This window comes from Stegodyphus dumicola, chromosome 8 (assembly GCF_044657685.1).
Source record: "Stegodyphus dumicola isolate Sdum_Otavi_A_Nest chromosome 8, ASM4465768v1".
NCBI lineage: Eukaryota > Metazoa > Arthropoda > Arachnida > Araneae > Eresidae > Stegodyphus > Stegodyphus dumicola.
In genome coordinates this window covers 88665883-88691485 of record NC_140775.1, presented here as the reverse complement: position 1 = coordinate 88691485, position 25603 = coordinate 88665883, and the positions used below count along the sequence as shown (strand labels likewise).

Sequence of the window (25603 nt, the reverse complement as noted above, 5' to 3'; positions counted from 1 at the left end):
CTCTCTTTATTTTACTTTGATGCTTAAAAAACATTGGAAATTCTATAAATTTACATAATTTTCAAATAAAGTATTTCAAACGACGACATAAAATTTCTTAAAGAAGTGCATGTTAAAATTTCATTATTTATAGAATCTTTTGAACCAGGTGCAGTATCTGTTATGTTAATGATTTTAATAATATTGCATTTAGCATGTATGTGAATTTCCAAAACAAACTTTTGTTTTAGAAAAAGTTGGTGAACGTTTGAATATGAGACTAAAAAACAGATCAGGAAATAATTACTCTGTTTAAGTAATTAATGTTTAAGAATTGAATATTTAGAATGGGAGCGCATCCTTCCTTAATATTTTTATTTTCTATTCTGTTTTCTTATCCTATTATGTTGTTGTAAAAATAATACATGTAAATGGAGATTAAGAAATGTAAAACTTGTAAAAATTGAGAAAACTTTAGATAATCTTTATCGAACAGGTAAATACCATCATTCCAATTGTAAAAACTACTGCTCTGTAATTAAATACGCAAAAATTGAGGGTGATTGGGAGGAAATAGAAGCGCAAATAAGGATACTTTAATAGCAATTACCAATTTACAATTTAAAAAATATTGTTGTATATATGAAGTTCAAAAACAAGACAATGAAATAACTCAATATTTATTGAAAAGGAAATTATATCTATAATTATTTAAAACTTAGAAAAAAAAAAGCTGATTTTCCATGGCCAGGCAAAAATTGCTTAACGTTAAACTTGGGCAATAAATCCTTATTTCTCAGACTTTCAAAGATAGTTGTAAAGAATGTTTTGTAGGATCTCTCTTACTGGATGTAATCATAATTCAATTGTTCAATCGTTTTAGCTTTGTATATTATTTTCAAATACGATTTTGGAAAATTTACATCAACACTAATGTTTTCTGTAGTTCTATTCTTGGCATGCTAATCGACTCATTTGTTTCCATATATCTCCGTGTGTCCGCTTACAAATATAAAATATAAAACACTAAAATTCCCTTTTCCTTCTTCTCCTTTGCCCAACAAATTGCTGCATATCAGTAATAATACCGTTGCATGATGAGGCACTTTTTAAGGACTCCAGAGAAGAGAAAGAATCAGTGCAGATTAAGTAACTGAAAACATGTCTAGCCTGGCTAGGTAACCACTTACTGTAAAACTAATACAGAGAAGTTCAGAAATATAAAAAGTTCATTCATTTTTAACACGAAACTGATGGTGTTCAATTCGATACCATCGTCACAGAGATGATATAAGCAAAATCAACTCTGTCATGAGTTTTACTACGTTTCGTATAGCACACAATTGAGAATGAATTTTCATCAATATCCATACCATCCAAAATTTGTGGTGGTTATTTTACATATGGATGATGAAGGGCAGACAAAGGCAGTAGACGATCAAAATGAGAAATAGGGAAAATGAAAAGGCTGTCTTTGTAACTTATGTATTACAGAATAAATACAACCATCGGTGGAATTTCGGCACCAGAGTAAACAGCATTACAGCTTGTAGGAAATTTCCCGTTAACTAACGGTTTTTTATAATTTCAGCCTTTACTATAACTTCTCCTTTCCGTATTCCTCACGAAAATGCAAATGAGTAGCCAGTATTTAAATTGAGATTTTTGGATTTTAAGGCAAAGCGTTTCGTGGTAACTTTCCTGCCAGCTCTGATAGTTGCGATTATCGGCGTTGGCGGTTTTTTTTTTTTTTTTTTTTTTTTTTTTTTTAAGCTCCGGTTAGAGTAGTGAGCCAACTTCTAGTATAGAATTAAATTTTGAAGTCTTTTACTACTGCCCACATTTAACTTAAATTTGACTTTCCTATTTAGTTGCATCATCACGAGCTGTGGTTATATTGTAAAACCAGAAAGTGTCTTTGTATTCTGAATTCTGTTTAAATGAAAATATTATTTTTAACCTTCTCACGATTCTGTTGTTGTTTCAGACATAGCGATAATTCGCTTCACGTCTGTTAGGGTTATTGGACTAATTAGCATTTCCAGATCAAGTGAAACCCTACAAACTAATAGTTTGGTAAATTTAATCCACAAAGACATTTCTCTAATTTATTAGAAATATAGAAAACATGCTTTTGTCCTTTAAATTTGCTGCTCAATCGAATACCTAACTATTTCATTTCATTCACAATTATAAGGGGATCGTCATTAAAAACCGATTGATATCCATCACAAATAATATTTCTTCTATTAATGAACATCATCTTTGATTTTGAATTTTTGCATGATTCAATTTCAGCTTAAAATTTATTGACCACTCATAAATAAAATTTAGAACATGTTGGAGGGCAAACGAAAAAATCTCAAGAAATGTATTTGGTAGGTAAAGTATGAAATCATTTCTTAGCATTATAAAATACTTACTCAAAGGTATGATATAATAACCCACACAATCGCACTTCATTTTTCGAAATCAAATCTTTCATTATTTTTAATCACGCATGTCATGAAATATAATATTTATGTTGTAGGAAGGTGAAGATGTTATTGCACTGACAACGTCTGTACAAGACTGGGCGATGTCAAAACTTCTGGAATCAAAGACCTCAGAAAAGAACGTGGATTTGCTCATGATATCTGATAATATCGGCAAGTAACATCTCAGTGTTTCTTGCATATGCTTTTTTTGACTAAACTTTAAATTGCTTTTGAGTGGTTTATATAGAGCTAGTTTCTCAATTAATTTTAGATGACATTTTGTACCACGGATTATCTCAATATTAAACTGGAGATATTACATGACAAAAATAAATAAATAAATAAAATTTGTACTTTGAACTGAATTAATGTTCTGATTTGAAAAAGTTAAGCTATTGTGAGGTATAAGACTTTCATACTTATGAAGAGTTATCGTTTAAATAAATTTTAAAGAACCCTGCTTATAGAAAATTTCCGTATATCTTAATTTTTTGTAATATACAATATTTCAAAAAATATCTCGAAAAAATGTCTGAAAATATATAACATTTATTGAATAAAAAATTTACCACAACACCAGTTTAAACATGTCTATAGAAGTTAGAATTGCTTAGAATCGGCATTTACATTAAAATAAAATTGCAGATGATTCTGACAATAAATGACTCAAATTTTACTGGTAATATAAAATCTTATTCATTACTGTAAGGTCTGATATGTTATAAATTCTGCTGTTTTGAATTTTCATTAAACGAACTTCGACTTCACACGGTGGAAACAATTTCATTGAATCAATGAGTGAATATCTTTCGTCACTAAATCTTATGAATTATGTTGATTGTCTACAGGTCAATAAGTATTTTATAACGTAAATTATTTCACTGCATTGTTTGTTGCATAGAATTTTTGGGGTATATGGAAGATCTTTTATGATTTAAAAATTTTATTTATTCATGTCTTTTAAGTATTTAATTCTTTTTAATTCTGTATCATTTATTAAAATTATTTATAAAGCAACATCAAGATTTTGCTTTTAATGTTTCACGAAAATTACGAAAAAAATAACTAATGACAATTTTCTAGAACCATCTGCGTTTTTTATAAAGCGAATTTCAATGTCCGTTAATTTATATTCGCACCGAAATAGTAACTTTCTTCTTTTTTTTTTTTTTTTTTTCTCCAAATTTATGTACTTGAAACTAAGCAAAGTGATAAGACGGAAAAGAATACGGGGAGGAAAGAATTTACAGTTATTACACTGAAGGTGACAAAAAACATATAGCAGTATATAAAAGAACTTGATACTGTGCTTTAAAAGTCAAATACAATTTGATTTCCATTTATTTATAAATTATTCCATGAAATTACGAGTTTATCACTGACAATCGCACCACTGTTTCTTGCTTAGTCCATTCTAAAATTCCGGCACAAATTTCAGAAATGATATGTAAATACAAATGTACTTTTAATAATAAATTATATGTGTTTGTTCCTTTAGCTACACACAGTGCCAAAAGTAGTCCAAAGGAACTTAAGAAGAAAAATGCTCCGTATATGTACTTTCCGGATTATGGAAAGGATGCCAAATGGAAAGAACTACAGAAGAAATGGAATGACGCAAGGGATCAGATTAGAATTCCAACAGCAATATTTGGAGATTCGGGTGAGAATTATATCCAGTCGTGTTTAACATGACTTTTATCCAAGAAAAAATATTAAGTTCTAATATTTTTTACCATCCTATCAAGAGTAAAATTTATGAATATATGATTAATAACAATAATACATCCTAATTCTTCTCGTTCTTTACTTTGTACTCATTAGTTTACTAAAAGCTCTGTTAAGCGACTTAGCGATTTTCTCTACAGTTCATATAGCTTCTAATTACTTTTTACTCAGTGCACAGGAGAGTTTCCTGTAATGTCTGATGACTAAAACAAATTTTTGTATGCACAATCTACTAAACCATACGGTTATATAAACTTAAAATAACAATTCGTAATCAAAAGTGAATGTTATTATAACTCAGAAGGAATTATCAAAAGAAAAATAATACAGCACAACCCGTTAAGAAGCCTTGTTTTCTCGCTTAGAAAATTTTTATAAATTCAAAATGAAACTTATAAGATTTATTTTTTGTACTCATTTATTTGTATGGATAGCAAGCTTCTGCATATTACGTTTTATCAGTCAAGAGGTCTGAAAGTATGATGCTAACAGCAGGTATTTTCATGAAATTTTACATACTTGGCGTTCTAAAAATATGCAAACAAAATTTCATTTTTAATTTCTGTGAGTTTATTTCCTTTTCATCTTGAAAATACTTCACAGTTATGATTGATATCTTTTGCTGTTTGATTATCAGTCCATTGATATGTTATGGCTAAAATACTATCAAAACACTACGTGACCTGAAAACGAAAGTTTTAATAAATTTCACATGGTTTTCAATTGATGCATCTATTGATTCTTGAACCTCTTTTATCTCAATCTTCCTCTTGCCACTAAGAATCAGAATCACATTTTATCTCCCATAGATTCAAATAGCTCATTCCACATAACGCGTAAAACTGAAACTATTTAATTTTTTACACTAACTGAATTAAATTAACGAATTAACTGAATTACATTAACGTAATTCAAATAACAGGGCATTTATCAGCAGACTGATTATCGCTATATAGATGATTACTTCAAAATTTCAAGAGTTTGCGAATTGTAACCGGTTCTGTGAAGCTCTTTTAATTTACTGTTGCTATTTTGAAAAATAATACTTAAAAAGAAAATACTCTTTTACTTATCACACTTAAAGTGTTTGTATTTGATAACATTCAGAAACAGAATCCAGGTCACAATCAAGAATTCCAGGTCACAATCTGATACTACAAATCTTTGTACTGATTGAGATTCGAATAGTTTTCTCAAAACGTTGTGCTGTAGCACAACAATTTTGAAATTTTTAAGAAGTGCTGTAACTACAATAGAAGTTCGAATCTTTACGTAGTGATCAAAATGCACAATAAATGCGTTATATATTCACATAGTACAAAAATTACGCTGCATGAGATTCCATTAGAATGACTGTTACTGCTGAACTATCTCGTTAAACGGAGTGATCGTAAGGTGAGGATCGTAATTCTGAATTTTTTCTACATCATTCTATCACTTAACGTCGTTCAGCTCCTTGTTTCACTGTGTCTGAAATTTTTGCAACGGACAGGGAAACCGAATAACACGTATGAATCAAATTTTGAGTAAAACTTGATAAATTTGTTACCGAAATTCCTGAAACGCTTTGTAATTAAATCGGACACTTGTTTTTTGAATGGCACTCATGCTTCATGGGTAGTCGAATTTGATTTAAAAAAGACGAGTGTTCCGGGAGCAAAATAACAGAAAATATTGGAAGAATTCAAAAATCCATCCCTCAAGTTCACCTCAAGTTTACAAGGAGATTCTAGTAGGAAATTTGACTCTCAGCCGCTTTGCTTATAAGTTTTCTTTTCTTTCTCTATCCTACACGTTCCCAAACACAACGACGTTATTGTTCCTTACCATCCCAATTCACTTGATCTATCTTGTTTTGTTTTTCAGATTAAAAATATAACTAAAAGGCTTAAGTTTTAGCATTTGCAATGCAAGCGGTCCTCGAGAGTTTTCGGGGAAAAAGTGCCTTTCATAATTCTTTCGAGACTTAAAAAAAATTTGGGATTGTTGTTTACATCCGCAAATAAATTATTTCGGAGTAAATAGAATAAATGTAGAATCTATGTTTTCAACAAGTCCGCGAATTTTTAGACAGCAAGTCCCTTAAGCACGCTGTATTGTCAGCGATCACACCGGGATGTGCCTTTGGTTGTCTATCCATCTGGTGTCAATCCATTTGCATATGAATTTGAATACGTTTTATGCCTGACCCTAATATTTTTATAGTTTTACCTAAAAAAGCACTGTTAGTCTTGAAATGCTATTTTGTGTCGATTTACTATAAGCGGCGTATCATTTTCCAAATTGCTGCCACCAAATATTATCGTTCTGTATCATTTTTAAAGAAAATAATGAAGAATCTGCATATATATATATATATGTTCTTCCTATTGTGAAAAAAAGACAGTACCTACAGCCACCCAGTTCTGAATAACGTAGTTCTCCACCCGAAAATGTGCTCCTGAAAGCACGAATTTTGAATTTCGAATTTAATTTATTAGTTATTTCATATTTGCCATAATTTTAATGAATTTTTGATTAACAAACTGCACGATTTGAAAATGAGAAGTAGCAACACTGTTCCAAATAAAACATTTTTATCTCCAACACGGGAGACTGTTGTCATTCGGAAAAATGTACGATATTTATTTTTCAATTTTAATTAATAAACTCGGCTCTGTAAAAGCAGTGTGTTGCCACTGCTAGAAATAAAATACTTTTATCTTCCACATTCCATAGTGCTGCCGTTCCATAAAGCCTAAGTTACTTCAAATTTAATCCGGAAGATTATTGAGTAATAAAAATTAAGCGATTTAAAGGCAATAACAATTCCCAAGAATACTTTTTTCTACTTTTTATGTGATTGATTTAAATAAGCACATATTCAAATAAATGAGATGTCTAATTAGAAATACTTAAAATTTTTATGAATTAATACTAGCTGGATATGCTAGCTAAAATCATTAGATCCCCCCTTTTTTTATAACTATTTTAGGGCTGGCCGTTCGAGCGGCTAATTTTTAAAGAAATAATATAGTGAATGTAAATATATGTATGGCTGCCTGTAACACTCTCTCGGGTATTCTAAAGATATGCTGTTTTTATATAGTTTCTGATTACGCTTCTAAATTGAATTGTATATGGCGTAAGGGTGAAGAACGTGATGTTTAAGAAAGAATGTTAACACATAAAAGGTTAATAACAAACAGATAAAAAATTAAGAAAACTAAATATTGATATGATGAAATGAAAAAAGTCTGAAAAAATATAAAGTGTATGGCAACACTTGACATTTCATCGAGAATTTTAAACACATGCTGCTATGCAGCTTTAAACACTTTGAAATAATCTTATACGTAAAATGATATTTAAAAGTTGTTAAAAAGAAAAAAAAGGGGGGAGAGCTAGCAGGAGTGCTGCCATTTAATTTGTTGATTATTATTAAAGTTCGCACACAGTGGTATGTAAGTTTTTCAAACGTTAGTGATTAATGAAAACAAAATTCTAACAGCAGTATTTCATAACGTCTTAGAACTGCCATAAAAGCTTTGATTACTTTTTGTTAATAATACCTTGATTTCTTGGTTTAAAGCAAAAAAAAAGTAAATTAATTGCCGTGTTATATTTCTCTTACTGTTTTCAGGTTTCACAAAATTCTTATAATTAATATTTCATTTGTTTTTCATATATATTATTTGAAGTTTATTATTTTCATTTCAGATGAAGCTATCAGTATTCAATCAGTGTATTATAATGCTTTCCATAAGATGGCGCCACTACAAAATTCTATAACGTAAGTTGTCAGATTTGGTATCACAATCTTTCTTCTTTTCTTAAAACAGTATCGATTTCTTTTTATTTCAGTTTATGATTATATATATATATATAGAGAGAGAGAGAGAGAGATGTCAAATTTCAAATGAATATAATATAATTTTTCTCACTGGAACCCAATTTGTTTTTCAGTTTTTATATTCAGTTCTTTTATTTTAAGTGTAATAAAAACAAGAGGCAATTTCCATTTAATTGTTTAGAGAAAGAAAGCTTATACAGTTACAGTCTTAGTAGGCCTTGTTTTAAACAATCAACAAACCAAACAGATTAATTAGAAAATAAGAGAAATTAGAAGTCTGTGATTATTAATTCAATAGTGCGGAAATTATTTGAGTAACTTGCCCTTATCGCATCAGCGTATTTACAATGATGAACCTGTTCAATTTGACTATCTTTTCTGATTGCATAAGAAAACTCATGCACACAAAAAAAAAATCTCTTCTATCAATGTTTGAGGAAATTGGTGTACAAAATTAAATTAATCAGGCGGCATTTGGGAATTAAACTGCCATACCACATTGTTTTAAACTAGAAAAAGGGAATCGTAAAATATCAAATATGCTCTTGCTGAAAATTAAACAGAACTTTTCAGTGCTACAGTAGAAAAATTGATTGAAAGGAAGCATTAGTTTCCTACAGTATTTCACTTAAAGTATAACTCTGAGAAAAAGAATCAGTCAAATTATAGTGGTGAGGAGTTATTATAAGCTACGATGTACTTAACAGGATTTTTTTAAGAAAAGAGAAAGTTAAAACTAACTAGTAGCATTATTTTATCTCAAAATCTGAACAAAGTTATTTCCAGAAAATAATGACGTTGCAATTACTACTCTCAGAAGACTTTCAATTGGAGCCAATGAAAAACTTTAATGATAAAAGCTTCCAAAAATTTAAATAGTTTTATATTAAAAAAAGTATATTTATTAAAAGAAGTAGGCATCAATAAAAAGATTTGAGAAAATTTACTGTGATTTAGGTAAGTAACTTAGTTTATTACTAGAATAAAATTAAAGCGAAAATTATAGTTTATCTTTGATCAAAGCTAAATTAATACATTCAGAATTTATCTTTCCATGGAATTTCTTGTCATTGGTTTGACTAATTGAAAGAAATAAGTATAACGCCACTAATCAGTGCAAAATTTTAAATGCTTACTCTACTAGTTTATTAAAAAGATTGATCAGAATTGATCCGGATTTATAAAATTGTGAGTGTTTAATTAAAAAATAAAAAAATATATTTGCACAAAAAAATTAATCTGATTCAAGAAGGCATATTTAAAGATCAACATATTATTTACTTAGCTTTAAGAACACGTTTTATGAAAAACGAAACTGCTAATCAGAGAATAAACAAAATTGAAGAAATTTAAGATACAAAAATATAGAGGACACATTGGCAACAAATTAAAAATAAAGAAAACTTATATGCGAAATTTGCCTCTTACACTAAAAAATGTAATATTTGAAACGATTTCTAAAGTATTATTTTTTTAACTAAAGCTAGAGTTAAGAAATTTATCGTGCAAAATTGTTGCTCTGAATGCAAAAACGTATTTTGGCAGTTTTGACAAAATCGTTACACTAGTTACCCTGTAAGAAACTATGAAAACAGTACCCTCACCAGAAATCAAATTTGACACTTTCAAATTGCTAGCTAAACCTCTACACTATAATGACACATGAAAGGAAAGCTTTCAATTCCTTATATGTCTATTTAAATTACTCAGCTCCCAGTTTTGTTATTTCTAGCGGTGCGATTTCGTTATATGACTCTTTATTCTTAATACTATGAAACATTTCATTTATTTCGCTATTTCTTCGAAGAAATATTTTCAGTGTTATAATTATCTAACTTCACAGTTTTTTCATTTTTCAGCCAACTGAATTCATTTAGTAGTATTTCCCACTGTTTAAAACAACAGAAGAAATTTTTATTGATGCGATTCTTTTCAAGATTTAAAATTGCGTTTTTTTTTTTTCCTTTAACACTAATTATTCTTTTTCAGAGGTAGCAATGCATCTGGCGTATTCTTGGACAGTAGAGTTATCAGTTTTGATGTTAAACCGACTTACGATAAAGAAATTTTATCATCCGATCCTATCATTATTTTTTTAGAACATAACTATGAGGTAAGTAAAAGCTGCTTAATAGATTTCAATTATACATCCTCATATAATTTTAAAAAATTATTATTTGAAAACTGACATCACATTTCGATATACAGAAATCAAAGTCACTTCGAGGAGATTCTGCTGAAAAAATTGAAGACCCAGAGGTAATTATTAATCATTTTTTTACTTTCAAACTGCGTTATTTTACTTACTTGTCTAATAAAAATAATAATTTTACATTGCTTTACCATTTTACTGGACTAAATCAAGATATTTTTGGTTTAATGTGGCTTTCTGTTTGTATATGGACACTCTGCACATCTGACTATTTAATTTTCCTTTTGATTTAGTCGATAACTTACCTTTATTTTTTGGTAAAATATTAATTATGCGGCTGTGTAAATACAGGTTACTATATATATATATATATATATATATGATGTATCAGCTTTAGTCGTACCTTAAATTATCAGACGATAAGTTTTAAAAAAGACAAGATCCATTTATTATTATTCAGGAGAAATAGCAGTTACAAAATCAGATATCCGGAGTAAATAAAAAGAATTACTAATAACTTTTTGTATGAAGTTTACTGCATCGTGACATTTAAGAAAAAAACCCCGGTATTCTTTTGCGAGTCCTTTTATAGCTTCTGGAAAGGCGGAGCTTCAAAGAAATGACGTCAGCCTCGTCAGCCAATCCAGTTCGCTTTAAATATTTCCAGAACATTCTATAACTGTACGCTATATATGCAGTAAGGTGTATAATAGGCGCGAAAAAACAAATTGACTACGGGACTGTGGATTTAATTCCACGTACTTTCAAATAAGAGAACGTCGCCATTAAAAATGAAAAGAACATACAATTAGAACTTTAAGTGTATTCTTGACTATGGAATTTTATTATTACAAATATATATCTGTATATCAAAGTCTGATTTTTTTTAACCGTACAATATATACAGCTTTTTAATTCTAGATTTTTAAAATTTTATTGCTAGCTTTTAATTTATTACTAAATTTTTATATCTAATATGATCAAATATTCATTACAGAACCTTCATATATATATATTTACAATTCTTCGAATTTTTCACTTCTCTAGTCTTTTGGATCATATTTAGGCATTTTATAAAGAATATTTTCATTAGTATTACAGATTTCAAAAAATTAAAATTTTTGTGCTCTTACTGACAAATTTTTTACTTCTTTTCCGAATTCTGCGAATTATTTATGGAACACTGTTGAATTATTTAAAAGAAATGAACAACAGTTTTGTAGGATGTTTATTATCTTCTGTCTGGAAATATTTTATCCGAGATTTTACTGAGTTAGTTTCTTACTATGTCGACTCACAGCATATACTAATTAAATTTCTCACTGCTTCCATTTTTTTTAAATATTGTACTTTGCGAGGTTTTAGTTTATTGTTTTCTTATGCATTTTAACGAAAATTATTTCAGCAGGTTCAACACTTGAGACAAGAGAATTTGGCATGAAGTTTGACTAAATGATGTGTTGCTCCTGCGACACATATTTTTTTAGTCTAAAAATAGTAAAATTAACTCACTGCTTTTATTATCTTCATTGTTTAATACTGTGTAGAGACATTAAGATTTTTTTTTTTTTTTTTTGGAGGCCGGAGAGATGAAAAATTAACAACCGCCTTCGCCCGAAATCGAACCACGGACCTCTGGAATACCGGCAAAGTGTGCAGACCACCACATCACGAAGGCACGCTAGGAAGGCGGGAGAAATACCTTATATACTCCCCCTTTTTAAAGGGTGACTGGGGTTTTTAGGGAACCCAGTCGCCAAATGCTGGGTGAGGAGAATCATCATCCAACACCCTTTTAGTTCGAGCCCACTATAGAGACATTAGGTTAATTGGATGCAGACAAGATGAAAAATGAGCAATCGCCTTCGCCGGGAATCGAACCACGGACCTCTGGAATACCGGCCCAGCGTGCAGAACCACTACACCACGAATGCACGCTAGGAAGGGAGAAATACCTTATAACTGAAGACTTTTGACATTACTCCCTAAAAGGAGAATACTTACTTACTAAGACACCAAACTCTTAAGTTTTGAGGACAGGTAATTGTTTTCTGAAGAATCTCGGTCCTTAAAAGAAACAACCTTTGATCTTACTAAAGAGTACTGATTGTCCTAATTCTGTCTCCAAACCAATCTGAAAGTAAAAAATCTCATAAAGGAAATTTTTCAAAAACTGATACTCAAACTAAAAAGGGGAGGCCAGGGCTGAGAATACTTCCAACAAAGAACTCTTGAAATGTGCTTGACGCCTCAAGATCTTTTACAAACTACATACACACTTTAATGGTAAATGTATCTTTGTTAAGAACATTTTCCGCGTGTTACAGTTCCCGCGTTTAACGTTTTCAAAACGTAATTTCAAAGAGAAGCGTAAATTTGAGATTTTACTATTGGTTAAAGAGATCGGTTGATGAAGAAGATGAAAGGTTAAATAGAAGAAAACAATAGGTTATATCAAGTACAATAACGAAACGAGAACATGTGAAATATCTGATGACTTCAGGTATTTTTTTTTTTGTTTTGCTTGTTTTTATTTGCTTGTTTGTTTGCGCACTATGTATTATTTGTTATTTGTCGTGTTTATTATTTATCAAAGATCATTGAAGAAGGTGGAAATATAAAAAGTATATAAAGGCTGTAAAGCTACCATATGAAAAAATATTTCGCATATCAGTTTAAAGCTCACTTTTCTATAACTTCCTTAAATTCATTCGTCTTGTCCTATTCCTCCTATTGAAATATGCAATAATGCGATGAAGTTATCCTATGTTTGGACTTTAACAATAAGTTTTAGGCTATTAGATCAAGAGCATGGAGTGTATGATCATCTAGGATTTCCTGCTCCTGTTTTCAGTTCCTCTCAGATTTTGTGGGTATTCAAAATGAGTCTTATTGTGAGGTGATCAAAATAGTAGTTCGTTTTGTAAATTTTGTCTGTACGCTCTTTTAAATGTCGTTGTAACTCTTACTTAATTTAATTAAAACTCCCATCTAAACTCTTAAACTATTCGTGTCATGTGGCTAAAAATGTGTATTCTTTAAAAAGTACGCATCTTTTCGGAAACCTTCTTTGCTCTTTCGGAGGTACACTCGGAAAATTTTCTCAATTAGCTAACAGTAATTTATGAGTCTCTAAATAAATTATCAAAAATACATGATTCGGAAATAAGTGCGCCATGTTAAAAATTTTTTCCATAAACTGGAAAAAAATATCCTATTTTTCTATCAAATTTTTTCTGATTTTGAAAATGACTAAAAACTACGCTTTAACTAACTCTTGTGATATTTTCATACCATTTAGCAGATTGAATCCTTATTATGAAGTATCTACTCAACCATCAGTTTGTGCTTATATTTTAATGTATCGCGCACTAATTTTTTGACATTAAACATTCCAGGCAATTTTTTTCGACCAAGACTATTAATTTTCCTCTTACTTTCTCTCATACAAAGTAGTAATAATCTTAATTCTCGCGTGTATAGGTGACTAAGAATATCGTATATAGGTGACTAAGAAGTTTATCTGAAGCTCGAAGAATCTTGAATCACTTTGTCCCGTATCAGAATTAAAATCGCTGCAAATAAAATAGCATTATTTTTAGCATTTCATTGTAATAAGAAAATAAAGACAGTCTCGGGATCATTTATATTAATAATTATATTATTATATTAATATTTTCAGAGACCATTCCTTTGAAATTTAATATAGTCCATCTCTCCATTTAATACTGATATATTTTCTAGCGCTACTTATTGTCATCGATTCACGATAATATTTTTCTGCACAGTTATTTCATTAAATTTTTAAATTTCATGTGTTACTCTTTCGTTTCTTTTTTATTTATTTATTTATTTATTTATTTATTTATTTATTGGTCTCTCTCTCTCTCTCTTAATAGAATTCGAAAATTTTCTCCGTTTTTGTTCAGTTTTTAATCTTTAAACTATATTTAGTGCTATGTAACCTACATAGCACTAAATATAGTTTGCAGTTAGTAAACTGCTGCAAGTAATAAATCACGAAAGCTTAATGGTATTTAATATGAGCTGTCTTTAAGTATCTATTTTCTTCTTTGCAGATCGAAAGGCGAGAATGCGTGAGATGGTCTGATGAACTTGAAATTCCAGAGTAAGTTTTCTTGTCAATACTTCACGTGCAAATTCTGACATAGTCATTTCTTCTAAATGTATTCATTTATTTGTATTTGTAATATTCATTTCTTCTCTTTGTCAGTTTCAACAGTAAGATAATGAACTCAGCCCTCTATATAAACGAAATAGAAAATCAGTATATTCACTGGAGCAGCTACTTTAATCTATTTATAAGGTATTTTCTCCCTCCTCCCAGCAATCCTTCGTGGTGTAACGGTAGCAAACTTGGCTCGTATTCGAGAGGTCCGGGTTCTAGTCTTGGCTAGGGCACTGCACATTTTTCGTGGTTCATGCTTCAAAAATCCTAATGACTCTAAAGTAGAGCCCGTACTAAAAGGTGGTGGACAATAATTCGTCACTAGCAGAATTTGGCGATTGGGTTGCCCAATCTCTAGTCGCCTTTAAAAAGTTGATTATTAGGTATTTTATTCCTTATTCTATCATGCCTTCATGGTGCAACAGTAGCTCAATCGGCTTGTGTTTGAGAGATCCAGGTTAAAGTCCTGACGACGACATTGCTAATTTTTCATGTATTTCTGCTTCAAAAGAACTTAGTGACTCTACACATTATTTGGTGCCGTATTGTTATTAAAGCATGGCAAAAAGTGTAGTAGCATAAATCTTCGAAATCTACATATTGTTAAGAAAGGTAAAATAATGCTATATAGTATTTTTACGGCTATGATGCATTGTGTGGAGACGTTTAGAAAATGGAAGTTTTGTTGTAGCTGTATTTTTTATTAGAACGTTTTAAAATTCCGAGATGTTATTTTCCTTTCTTTTTCGAACTATGGCTTTGTTCGGTAAGCTTCTCTCCTCATGTATGGTTTCAATTTTGGCATATTTTACTTGGAGTCTCCCTGGCTGATGTAGTGGTTGGTGGAGACTGTTCCCACAAGGGTCCTTACTTGGTCCCACCCTCTTCAATATTTACGTGAATAACATTCCCACTACAGGATACAACACTTGCAATGTATGCAGATGACACGGCGATCCTTGCCCAAAGTGCATTCATCGGTCCAGTCATCCAGTGATTACAAAATTACATCTATGCACTACAGATTTAGCTTCTGAAATGGAAGATTCAAGTAAATGTCAACAAAACTTATTCCATACTCTTCACCAGGAAAAGAAAACCGAGAAGAATCTAAACACCTATGGCACCTCAATTCCTTGGGCCAAGCAGGTTCTTTATCTTGGGGTGATCCTCAGCAATACTCTCACATAGTCCCCACACATCACATCAATTATACAGACTTTTCGAGCACGTAAAGCTAGACTCTTCCCCTTAATTTCTCGAAACAGTATTTTATCTATAGATAGAAAAATTACTCATTTATAAATTTTTTTTGCGTCCCATGCCATATTACACAAATCCAGTTTGGGCATATGTCTGTAAATCGAACCGAAAACGCTTGCTAACTGCTCAAAATTGTATCCTACGCCAGCTTACTAATTCCAAATGCTATATTCGTAATAATAGAATATAGGAGGAACTAAGGGTGGTTCAATTAAGAACACATTATTATAATCTGAGTGAGAAACTTCATGAAAGACAGCAACAAATCGACAATTCTGCCATAAAAATTGCAAATTATGATTACAATGACCTAAACAATATAAATAGGCCAATGGCTATCTTACATACTTGAATCGTCTAATTACTCATGTATTTTGCATTCTACACAATTTTGTATCTGTATAATTTTGATTATTCTAATATAAAATTATATTATATATCTATTGTATTGTATTTTGCTCTCGATGCTGTAATTTATATGGTACCTATACCCAAACGGATTCAAAGTGATCGTTTGATTAGCACTTTGCCATATCATATCTTTATTACAGCTCCATTCTACTCAGTTCATAAGCTCAACTGCTATGTGCTTTCCCCCTTTCGTGAAATCTAACTTTATCTTTTTAAAACCAAACTCAAGTTCTACCTAGGACTACCTAGAATTCTACCTAGGACTTACTTAAAAAATTAGTACATATATATATATATATATATATATATATATATATATAACTATATATATCTTTTCCTAGTTATTTTTTGCCATCTATTCGAAATTTAAGTATGCTCTACAGGGAGTAGGACGTCGAGCCCAGGTACCCTGGTGTTTGACACAGTTCTACTAGAGTAGAAATGGAGACTGACTACAATTCGAACTCCAGGGCGCAGATTTGACTTCCGGGTGAAGCTTAATAGTTTATGTGCGTCCGTCCCTTCTTTTTGTAGTGCACCTGCGGAAAGTGGTTAAACTCAGCCTTAGAATGTATTTTATTTTATAGGAAAATCTTTATTTATATGCATGATATCTGTGTTTTAGAAGTAAATTCTTGTTGAAGAAGAAGGATTATCCAGTTATCATGAATTCCATGGAAAGTTTCTCTAACATTAACTCCAGTAAAATTTCGATTTAATTTTTACATCGATATTCTTGTTTTACATTTAGCTATCTGCACATCTCAAGATGACAAGAATTCTCAGTTTTGAAAAGCTTAAAAATATTAAGAATGTTTGTTGCTATATGATATTTTGCACTGCACACAAAAACTGACAAAATGTATAATTTTCAAAGCATTTAAAGTAAAAAAGCAAAAAGCACTGGCAAAATGAAAAGAAAATTTTCTTGAAATTGAATAAAAGAATTATGTCAATATATAATTTTGTTGCAGTTGAAGTGTCTTTGTTTTCGTAACCGTTAACTAAACCGGTGTATCTACTACCCATTGATTCATATGTTTATTTGGTTTCCTGATTTACATCATGCATAGTCTGACGAGTCTTCATTTGGCATATTTTCTCACACCGTAATGTCACGCCTTGACTTTTCTTCAGGTTTTTCATCCATCTCCAATAAGTTGGAAATCTTTTGTCTTTTTTTTTTAAATCTTGGATGTAAAACTGAGCGTTTTTTCTTTGATTCATTTCAAAGGTAAATTTAGAAGTTCATATTTCTTCAAACATTGAATCAAAACGGATTCCTAAACTGCAAGTTTTCCATTCTGATTTTTTTAATGAATGAATAAAAGAATGACTAACGCAGTTACAGCACTTCCTGATGCCATTTCCTTATTATTGGAAAGTCTTTTCGAGGTTAATTTTAGCAAGTAGAATTTTTAGCTGAAGAATTTTTAATGTCATAAAATCATTTGAGCTGCATGAATGATGTTAACGGCACTGATGTTAAAAGACATTAATAAAATTTTTACTTTCTCAATCTACCTAAAATCTCGAGCTTAAAAAGTCATTTAAAATTGTGTGGTTAATTGTGTGTTATTCTCAATCAATGCCACTCACAAGAAAGTTTTTGGTTTTAATCAATGAGTTGCACAATGAGTATATATGCAATATCTACATTAATTATAACATAATTATTGATTTTATAACTCACCACACTGATCTTTCGACTTCTGTCACCAAAAGCCAGAGACTTATCATTCACACAGAGGTCACTGTGACTACTTACTTTTCAGCTTAACACTTATGAGAAATATGCTCTACAAAATGAAAAAAAAAAAAAAAAAAGGATGTACATTTGACGCTTTCGTTCCTCCGATATACAACATGTCAAATGACTGGTGAAGGGTCTGAAGTGTTGCATTCAAATTGGTAAGTAAGATCGGAGGTTAAAATAAACATTGGCTAGTCGAAATTCAAGGCACTCTAACTGCACCTGTTGAGAAAACAATTTCATGTGTTGTATTAAAGATCCTGTACAGAGTAATTCATCAAATGAATCATACTGTACAGACATCATACTGTACAGAGTAATTCATCAAATGAAAGAAGATTCTTTTTATCTAAGTTGGATGTTAATTTTTTTTTGACATATGATTGATAATGAGCTTCAAGTTTCGATATTTTAACAAGAGTACTTAAACGCAATTTTCTCATTCCTTGATCTAAATTTGAAAACGTCATAGCATAACCAAAATTATCATATAAATAAAAATCTCACAACTGAAAGATTATTGTACATTTTATCCTAAAGGAAAGTACCTGGTTTCTTATTTCGATAATCTGGATAACTTCATTTGGTTCTAGGCGATCGAAACTTGGAGGTTGGACATCCGAAGGTTGCACGCAAGTAAATTCTACAGAATATTACACCACGTGTGCCTGCGACAGACTAGGAATATTTTCTCTTCTAGCGATTCCTCCTGTGCCTAAAGTAAGTAAATTTAAGCATGAAGTATGTGAATATATTACGCTCGAAACATGTATTCTTCTCTAAGCATCGGTTTAAGATAGTCGAAGCCAAGCTCACTTAGTTTAAAAAATCTGATGTGTGCACCACATGACTTCTTTGAACGGAATATTAAATTATACTTTTTTTTTTCTTGCATTTCATTTAAACTTAGTGGATTATATTAAATCTACTTCGTCGATAGCGCATAAACCACGATAGAATAAATGCACTCTTTAAAATTCACTCTATTTGTTTACCATAGCGACACTCTGGCCCTAGGTACACTTAACAGCGTTATATTTTGTTCATGTTTTAACTCAGAATGCACAAAATTTATATCATCTTAAGAATTATCTAATCGTTACCACATGTTTTGTTCAAATACTATAATAAATCTAAAACTATGTATAAAAGAAATTAAGCAAAGAACGACAACAACAAAAAATCTGATGTGTACACCACATGACTTCCTTGTACGGAATATTAAATTATACGCATTTTTTCTTGCATTTTATTTAAACTTATTAGATTGAATTAAACCTACTTCGCCGACAGCGTATAAACCACAATAGAATAAATGCATTCTTTAAAATTCACTTTGTTTACCATAGCGACACTCTGGCGCTAGGTTTACTTAACAGTATTATATTTCGTTCATATTATAACTCAGAATGCACAAAATTTATATCATTTAAAGAATAGAATTATCTAATCGTTGCCACATGTTCTATTCAAATACTATAATAAAGCTAGAATGATGTATAAAAGAAATTAAGCAAACAAAACAAAAAAGAAACAGTTTTTCACAGACGATTGAGTATTTCTCATTCAATTAATTCAGTTTTCACTTCGCGACAAGGCAAAAATACATAAAAACTCAAAATATCTGTATTAAAAATTACGAAGTAAATCTTAAACGCTTATTTCTTCGAAAAAATTCCAGAAAGGATTAACCATTATTTAAATAATAAATGAAGGCGTTATCTTTGTGTTGCGAAGCTAAGTTTCTCTAGATTGGCAACAAATCCGCTACTCAGCTGTTTCAAATGTAAACAAGAGCAATGGCCACCATCAAATTAGGCTTAGCGGCACTTAAACAATTTTAAAATTGTTGATAATTCTAAAGATATTGCATACAGATTTACTTACATCATACAGGCATAGATTACAGGCATAAAACCCATAACCGGAAGATAAAAACAACATTATTCAATCATTTTTAAAGCAAAAAATGTACAATTTACAAACATATAAGAGTAAAGAAACTGAGATCACTGAGCCGGGTAACAGAGTGGATATATTTATAAATAAATTTATATACATTTGGCGCCGCTGATTGAAACCAAAATACGAGGTGAACATCTACATGTTATAGTAGTCTTATATACAAAATTTCAACGATCTGAGGCTACTCGTTTTTGAGTTATGCGAGATGCGTACGTACGCACGTACGTACATGCGTTCGTACAAACGCCACGAAAAATTCTCTTCAGAATTCATTTTAAAGCAGTTTTTTAGTTTTTTTGGAGGAAAAGAGTCTTTTATTCTGTCTTTGCGTACAGATATCACGCAAAAACATCGTTAAATTGCATTCGATAGCGGTGAAAATGGGTATTTGCGTTGAAATATGATGCCTGAAACTTTTCGCTATTACAATACTTCCTTTTTACTTCGTACAAGGAGGTAAAAAGAAAAAATCTGAACTAATTCGAAATATTAATTAAATTATAATATAATAGTTCAATATATATTTTAGTGAAACAGCTTTCTCGATAAATTTCGATATTGTTTAAAAAGAAGTAAAAGAAAGTTTTTGAGTAGCAGTAAAGTTAGGGTGAGTAGCTGATACTTTCTGGCTAAAGACAGAAAAACACTTTCCTTCAGTTTTAGAACAGTTCTTTCCTAGCTCAAATAGCCATTCTTGTTTAGGATAAAATTTGATGTTAAAAAAATTATCGACTTGATTTTCAAATTCTAAATAAAATTTGAGATCTTCATGTAATGCTCTTTCGTGAAAAATTATCGGTGATAGTAAAAGATACGTGAGCGATATTGGTGACAGTAAAAGACTGAAATTTAATTAACCATCATTCTCAAGCATCAAATGATAATGCAGAGCAAATATTAAAATACAAGAAAGAAATTGGTTAATTTCCAGTACACTTTTTCAGAAAAAAATGGGAAGATATGAATATTTCATATATTTATATATATGAATATATATAAATGGGAATACATCACAAATTTCATAAAAAATAGTTGGACATTTCAAATCGCAATATTCATTCATTAAAGAAAATTTTTTTATTTTAAGTACCAAAGCAAGTTTTCAATAACCTCTTAAGAAAGTTTAAACAGTCCTTATAACTCATGTTAAATTTTCTGCAATGGTAAAAGATGGCTAATTTTCTAATTTTGGCATTCTTTATTAGGAGTACGTAGAGCCTGAAGATGAAACTTGGGTGTTCGTTGTTCGAGGCTTGGGTTACAGCATCTCCATCATCGTCCTCATATGTTATATAAGTGCCATAGCCATGAGGCCGTAAGTAAATACTTTGAAACGTCCTTACAATAAGTTAAGTAAAACAAAAATGCGCACATTTTTCAAAATATGTCACCTACATTAGTTAGTCCTGCGAAGACGTTTGGCGGACTCAAGACTTTCTGCAGGGATTATGTGTTGTTCAGCCTTTTTGTTCAAATATTTTAGAAACTTTTAAATATTCGGAACATTGCTACATTTCCTATCGATTAATAATAACTGCAGCACAATATTTGTTTTTTATATGGTATAAATAGACTAGGATTTAGAGATATTCTATATTTTCAGAGTGCAGACGAAGCAAAGTTACCCAATCCAAGTCCGACTTTTTTGTTTTAAAAATATTTTTAATTCTTTCGTCCCAGAAAATTATGAATCAAGTTTCATAAAATAATTTTTACTACTTTTTATGCTAATAAAAATTTTATTCAGAATTATATTTATATATTTTCATTAAGCATATATGATCAAGTATTTAAAAAAAATCTGTTTATTGAAAATTGTGGTAAAGAATATATGCGTTAATAATACGTATATGTAAACAGCTATGTATATTTTAAAAAGAAAAATTCTGTTTTTCATTTTCAAAACTGATTTTTTGTAATAAATTAACAAATAACGTAACAAATTAAATCTTATCCAAAAACCCATTATCTTAAAAAATAAAAATAATAAAATAAACCTAACTTATTTAGGTTTAGGCGGGTGATCTAAAATGCATTTTAGTGCTGAAATTCACAGTAGTAGAATATGCCTTTTCGGCAGTTGTGTATGAAGATTTATTTAATTTTTATTAATTAAAACTGAAGGTGAGGGACCTGTGTCTGCAGCACGATTAAGAGAATCCGAGGCTGGAGGCAAATCATTCTTTCTGTGGTTGGCATGCTTACTCTACTTGTTTTAAGTAGATAAAAATAAGGCTGTAAGGAGCTAAAGGAGGATTTGGTGGGCCTCTTAACTCCTGGGCCTTAGATTCGGGGCGTACGTGCTTAGACAGTAATCAGGCCATAACCATATCAGTTACTCTCGAAATTAGTACGTTTTATCTGAAATAGCCTTAATTTAACTATTTTCTCTCTAAATTTACACCCTTTAATAGCAATAAGAGAGAAACCATCTGCACAAATAAAACTTAATTACAGATACTTATTCGTTTACCTGGTATATTATGGCGGTGCACATCACTTAGAATATCCATCTTAATATAAATGAATTTTGAAAGCCATTCACATGCAACAATTTAACATAAAATTTTTTTTCAGTACTGTATTTTGGTTAATTAATCATTTATAATGAATCTTGAAATTCTGCTTTTTTCAGATCATTACATGATCAATTTCATATCATCCGTTTGAACTTATCCATTGCTGCTGTGGGAACCATGTTGTCTTTCTTCTCCGTTGACTTCAAGAGACATGATTGGGTAAGAGTATTTCGGTTAACAAATTTTAAGATCGAGAAAACTTTTCTAATTATTCTTATAAGAAATCTAGAAGCCATATTTTTTCTTAACCATGCTTTTAATATAACGTTTAAGAGAGAATTCAAGAATATATTTTAAGTTGCTTTTGATATAGTGTTTTAAGATAGAATTCAAGAATATATTTTAAGTGCTAATGGTCTTCTCAAGAACACTAGTAGATTACATTTACTAATATTTCTTAACACTGTCAATGATTTTTCTCTAGATAAGCATAGTATATCCAGAATATCAATCACAGCAATGAGATAAAACTGAAATTTTAAATTACATAAGGCACAGAAAGATTTATGAAATACTTTTCTAGAAAAAAATCTTGGATTTAAATCACATATTTTTTTAATAAAAGCATGATCCAAGTAGATAGTGTTTTTTTTTTTTTTTTTTTTTTTTTTTTTTTTTTCTGTAATTTCTTTCTATTATGAAGATTAATCAAATAGCACACGAATATAAAACAAATTTAAAGGAAACCTTTTTTAAAATGTTTCATAATAGCTATTATTATTCTTTAAAGGGAATTCAATGGAATGTTACGTCTTTCTAAAATTATGTTCTACTGTTACCAATAAAATATACATATATTACATATTCAATCCACATAAATTATCTTTCTTTTATCATAAATAAATTTCAACATTCGGCACTAATGTTCAATATTTTTTCTTATTTTAAGCATACCTGAATAAGTTTAGAGTAAAGTATTCATAAACTAATTCAATTAGTAATAAAGCGTAATAGATCAGAACACAAGTTTAAACTATCAAAAGTAGAACCTAGTTAGATCTTCTCACTTAGTAATTTCGAATATGCAAAACAGGTTCCCATTTTCATTATGCTACTGATAGCATTATTCTGTAGCAAGGGGAAGCGTCTGAAATTTAAATAAAAGTCTTATAGACAATAATCAATGAAGGAGATTGCACTCATATTAATAACATTCTAACAGACAGTATAATAAGTGATATTATACGGGACATTATACACAGCTGATTTTTCTGAATATAACATGCTACAAATAGGAAAGGTGCAACTAAATACTCAGGTATATGTATAAAAAAATTGAGAAAAGCAGCTTGTGAAGCAATGTTACTGTATGACAAAGATAAGGATGTGACAATTATACTGGGTTCAAAAGAGTCAAATTTCAAGTTTTTATATTGTATTTTAATTTCTTGTTTTCTGTCTCAATAATTCGTACAATTTAGATGGTTACACAAATCTCAGTTAAAGTAGCATTAAATATATGAATTTTTTAACTGTAATTAATGCTGAAGCATAGCGAGATTAATTTACTTTTAAAGAAGGTTTCCATCATTACTGGGAATGTGTTTTGGCGTTTCCAACGAACCGTGACTCTGACATCTGTTTTGATGAGCAAGAGAATGTTTAACTTTGAAAGAAAAAAAGGTTTCCAAGTACCCTTTCCTTTCAAATAAAATAATAATTGAGTACTAGATATAATTGTGAACAGTTAGGGGCTCAGTGCTAACAGTTGTATATTTCCACAAAAAATTTCACATTTACCTTATTTCAAGTTCGACCGCAAATTAGGTTTAAATAACCTTTTGAATTTTGTTAATTTAATTGTGCAATAAGTTCTGTATTCTTATGCTGACGACAACTCGCCTGAACACTTATTTATGTAGATAGGAAAGATTTAAAAAAATCTCATCAAGCAGATTTTTTAATTCACAGATAGATGAACTTGATGCTGAGTATGGAACTTAAATGGTACCTTGTGAAATTAGTAAATGTACATTGTGAAATTAGTAAATCCACAAACGAAACTGACGAAGAACTTAATGGTCATAACTGGTTATTTGATTTAGCCTTGATTAGAAATATAAAAACCAAAATAAATATATCTTGAACTTTAGGACAAAGAGGAAATTATTATTGAGTTATTAGGAAATATAAGCGCATTTAAATCAAAACTACATCTGTGGAAATCTCAAATAAAGGAATGAAATTTTTACCACTTTGCGAATTTCCAGAATTTCGTCAAGAGATATACGCAAATTGAAACAATTAAATATTCTGAAAATCTCATCGAGCTCAAATATAATTTCTAAATTAGATTTTGTGATTTTCCTAAAACTCAGCCCATTGCTTCCTTCATTCCAAATTAATTTTTTGATAATAATATTTCTGAAATATCACAACAAATTGCAAATATGTAAATATCTGATCTACAATTAAAAACAAGAATATCAGAAAAAGATTTTTTGGGTAGTCTTAGAGGGAAATAAAACGTTTAAAGAGCAGTAAAGGAAACTTCTCAAGAGTTAAACCCCTCTTTGGATTAAATTACATTTGCGAAAATGCTTTTTTATCAATGAACTTGTTGAAATTCAGATCCAGGATAACAAACGAACGTATGAATGATTACATGAATTTAGCCAAAATCGTATATACCAAAAACACGCAGAAGACATGTAGTATCAGGTTTAGCATTAAAATTTGCTTTTCCTGTAATTAATTTGCTCCTATTGAATTTTTAATTAATAGATAAGATTAATAATTCTATTAATTTTTAATTAATAGAATTTTTAATTAATAATAAAGAATAAATAATTAAATTTTTTCCTTGACATATTATGCCACACAATTTTATTATTTGTGGATTATATATAACGTATATAATCCACAAATTATAAAATAATAATATAATACACAGGGTGATTTAAATAAAGTTGCGATTTCAAAACGCTCAAACTTTAAAACTACAGGTCGGAATGACTTGATATTTTACCAGAACGATCGTGAGGCAATGGAATTTTGTTTGGTGAAGAAAAAAAATAGTTCCAAATTGTGCCGATAGATGTTGTCAGGGTACAAATGGCTGTTGTGAAGGTATGTACATTCCTAAGACTTCATATGCGCATCACAGACTGTGGTAAAAATGCAGAACACTAGCGGAACACGTAAGGATTTGCCTGAATGCTTCATCATGGCTGACAAAGAAGAATCGCGCCCTGCTCGTAAAGCTTTTCTATCAGAACGGTGACTCTGCGTTAAACAGCTATCAGGAAGTTCTGGACATTAAAAGGCATAAAATC

General features: G+C 30.2%; 1 protein-coding gene across 6 annotated transcripts in view; it reads left to right on the top strand.

Moving 5' to 3' along the window:
- The window catches only part of LOC118196921 (uncharacterized), a 251923-nt gene that overhangs the window by 154324 nt on the left and 71996 nt on the right, over positions 1 to 25603 (top strand). For all 6 annotated transcript variants that reach the window (XM_085822089.1, XM_085822092.1, XM_085822088.1 and 3 more), the window contains 9 exons: positions 2510 to 2627; positions 3955 to 4119; positions 7884 to 7956; positions 10006 to 10129; positions 10225 to 10275; positions 14248 to 14297; positions 18378 to 18504; positions 20955 to 21064; positions 22385 to 22487. In XM_085822089.1, coding sequence (XP_085678215.1) covers positions 2510 to 2627; positions 3955 to 4119; positions 7884 to 7956; positions 10006 to 10129; positions 10225 to 10275; positions 14248 to 14297; positions 18378 to 18504; positions 20955 to 21064; positions 22385 to 22487 — 921 coding nt within the window. The remainder of the gene's footprint in view (positions 1 to 2509; positions 2628 to 3954; positions 4120 to 7883; positions 7957 to 10005; positions 10130 to 10224; positions 10276 to 14247; positions 14298 to 18377; positions 18505 to 20954; positions 21065 to 22384; positions 22488 to 25603) is intronic.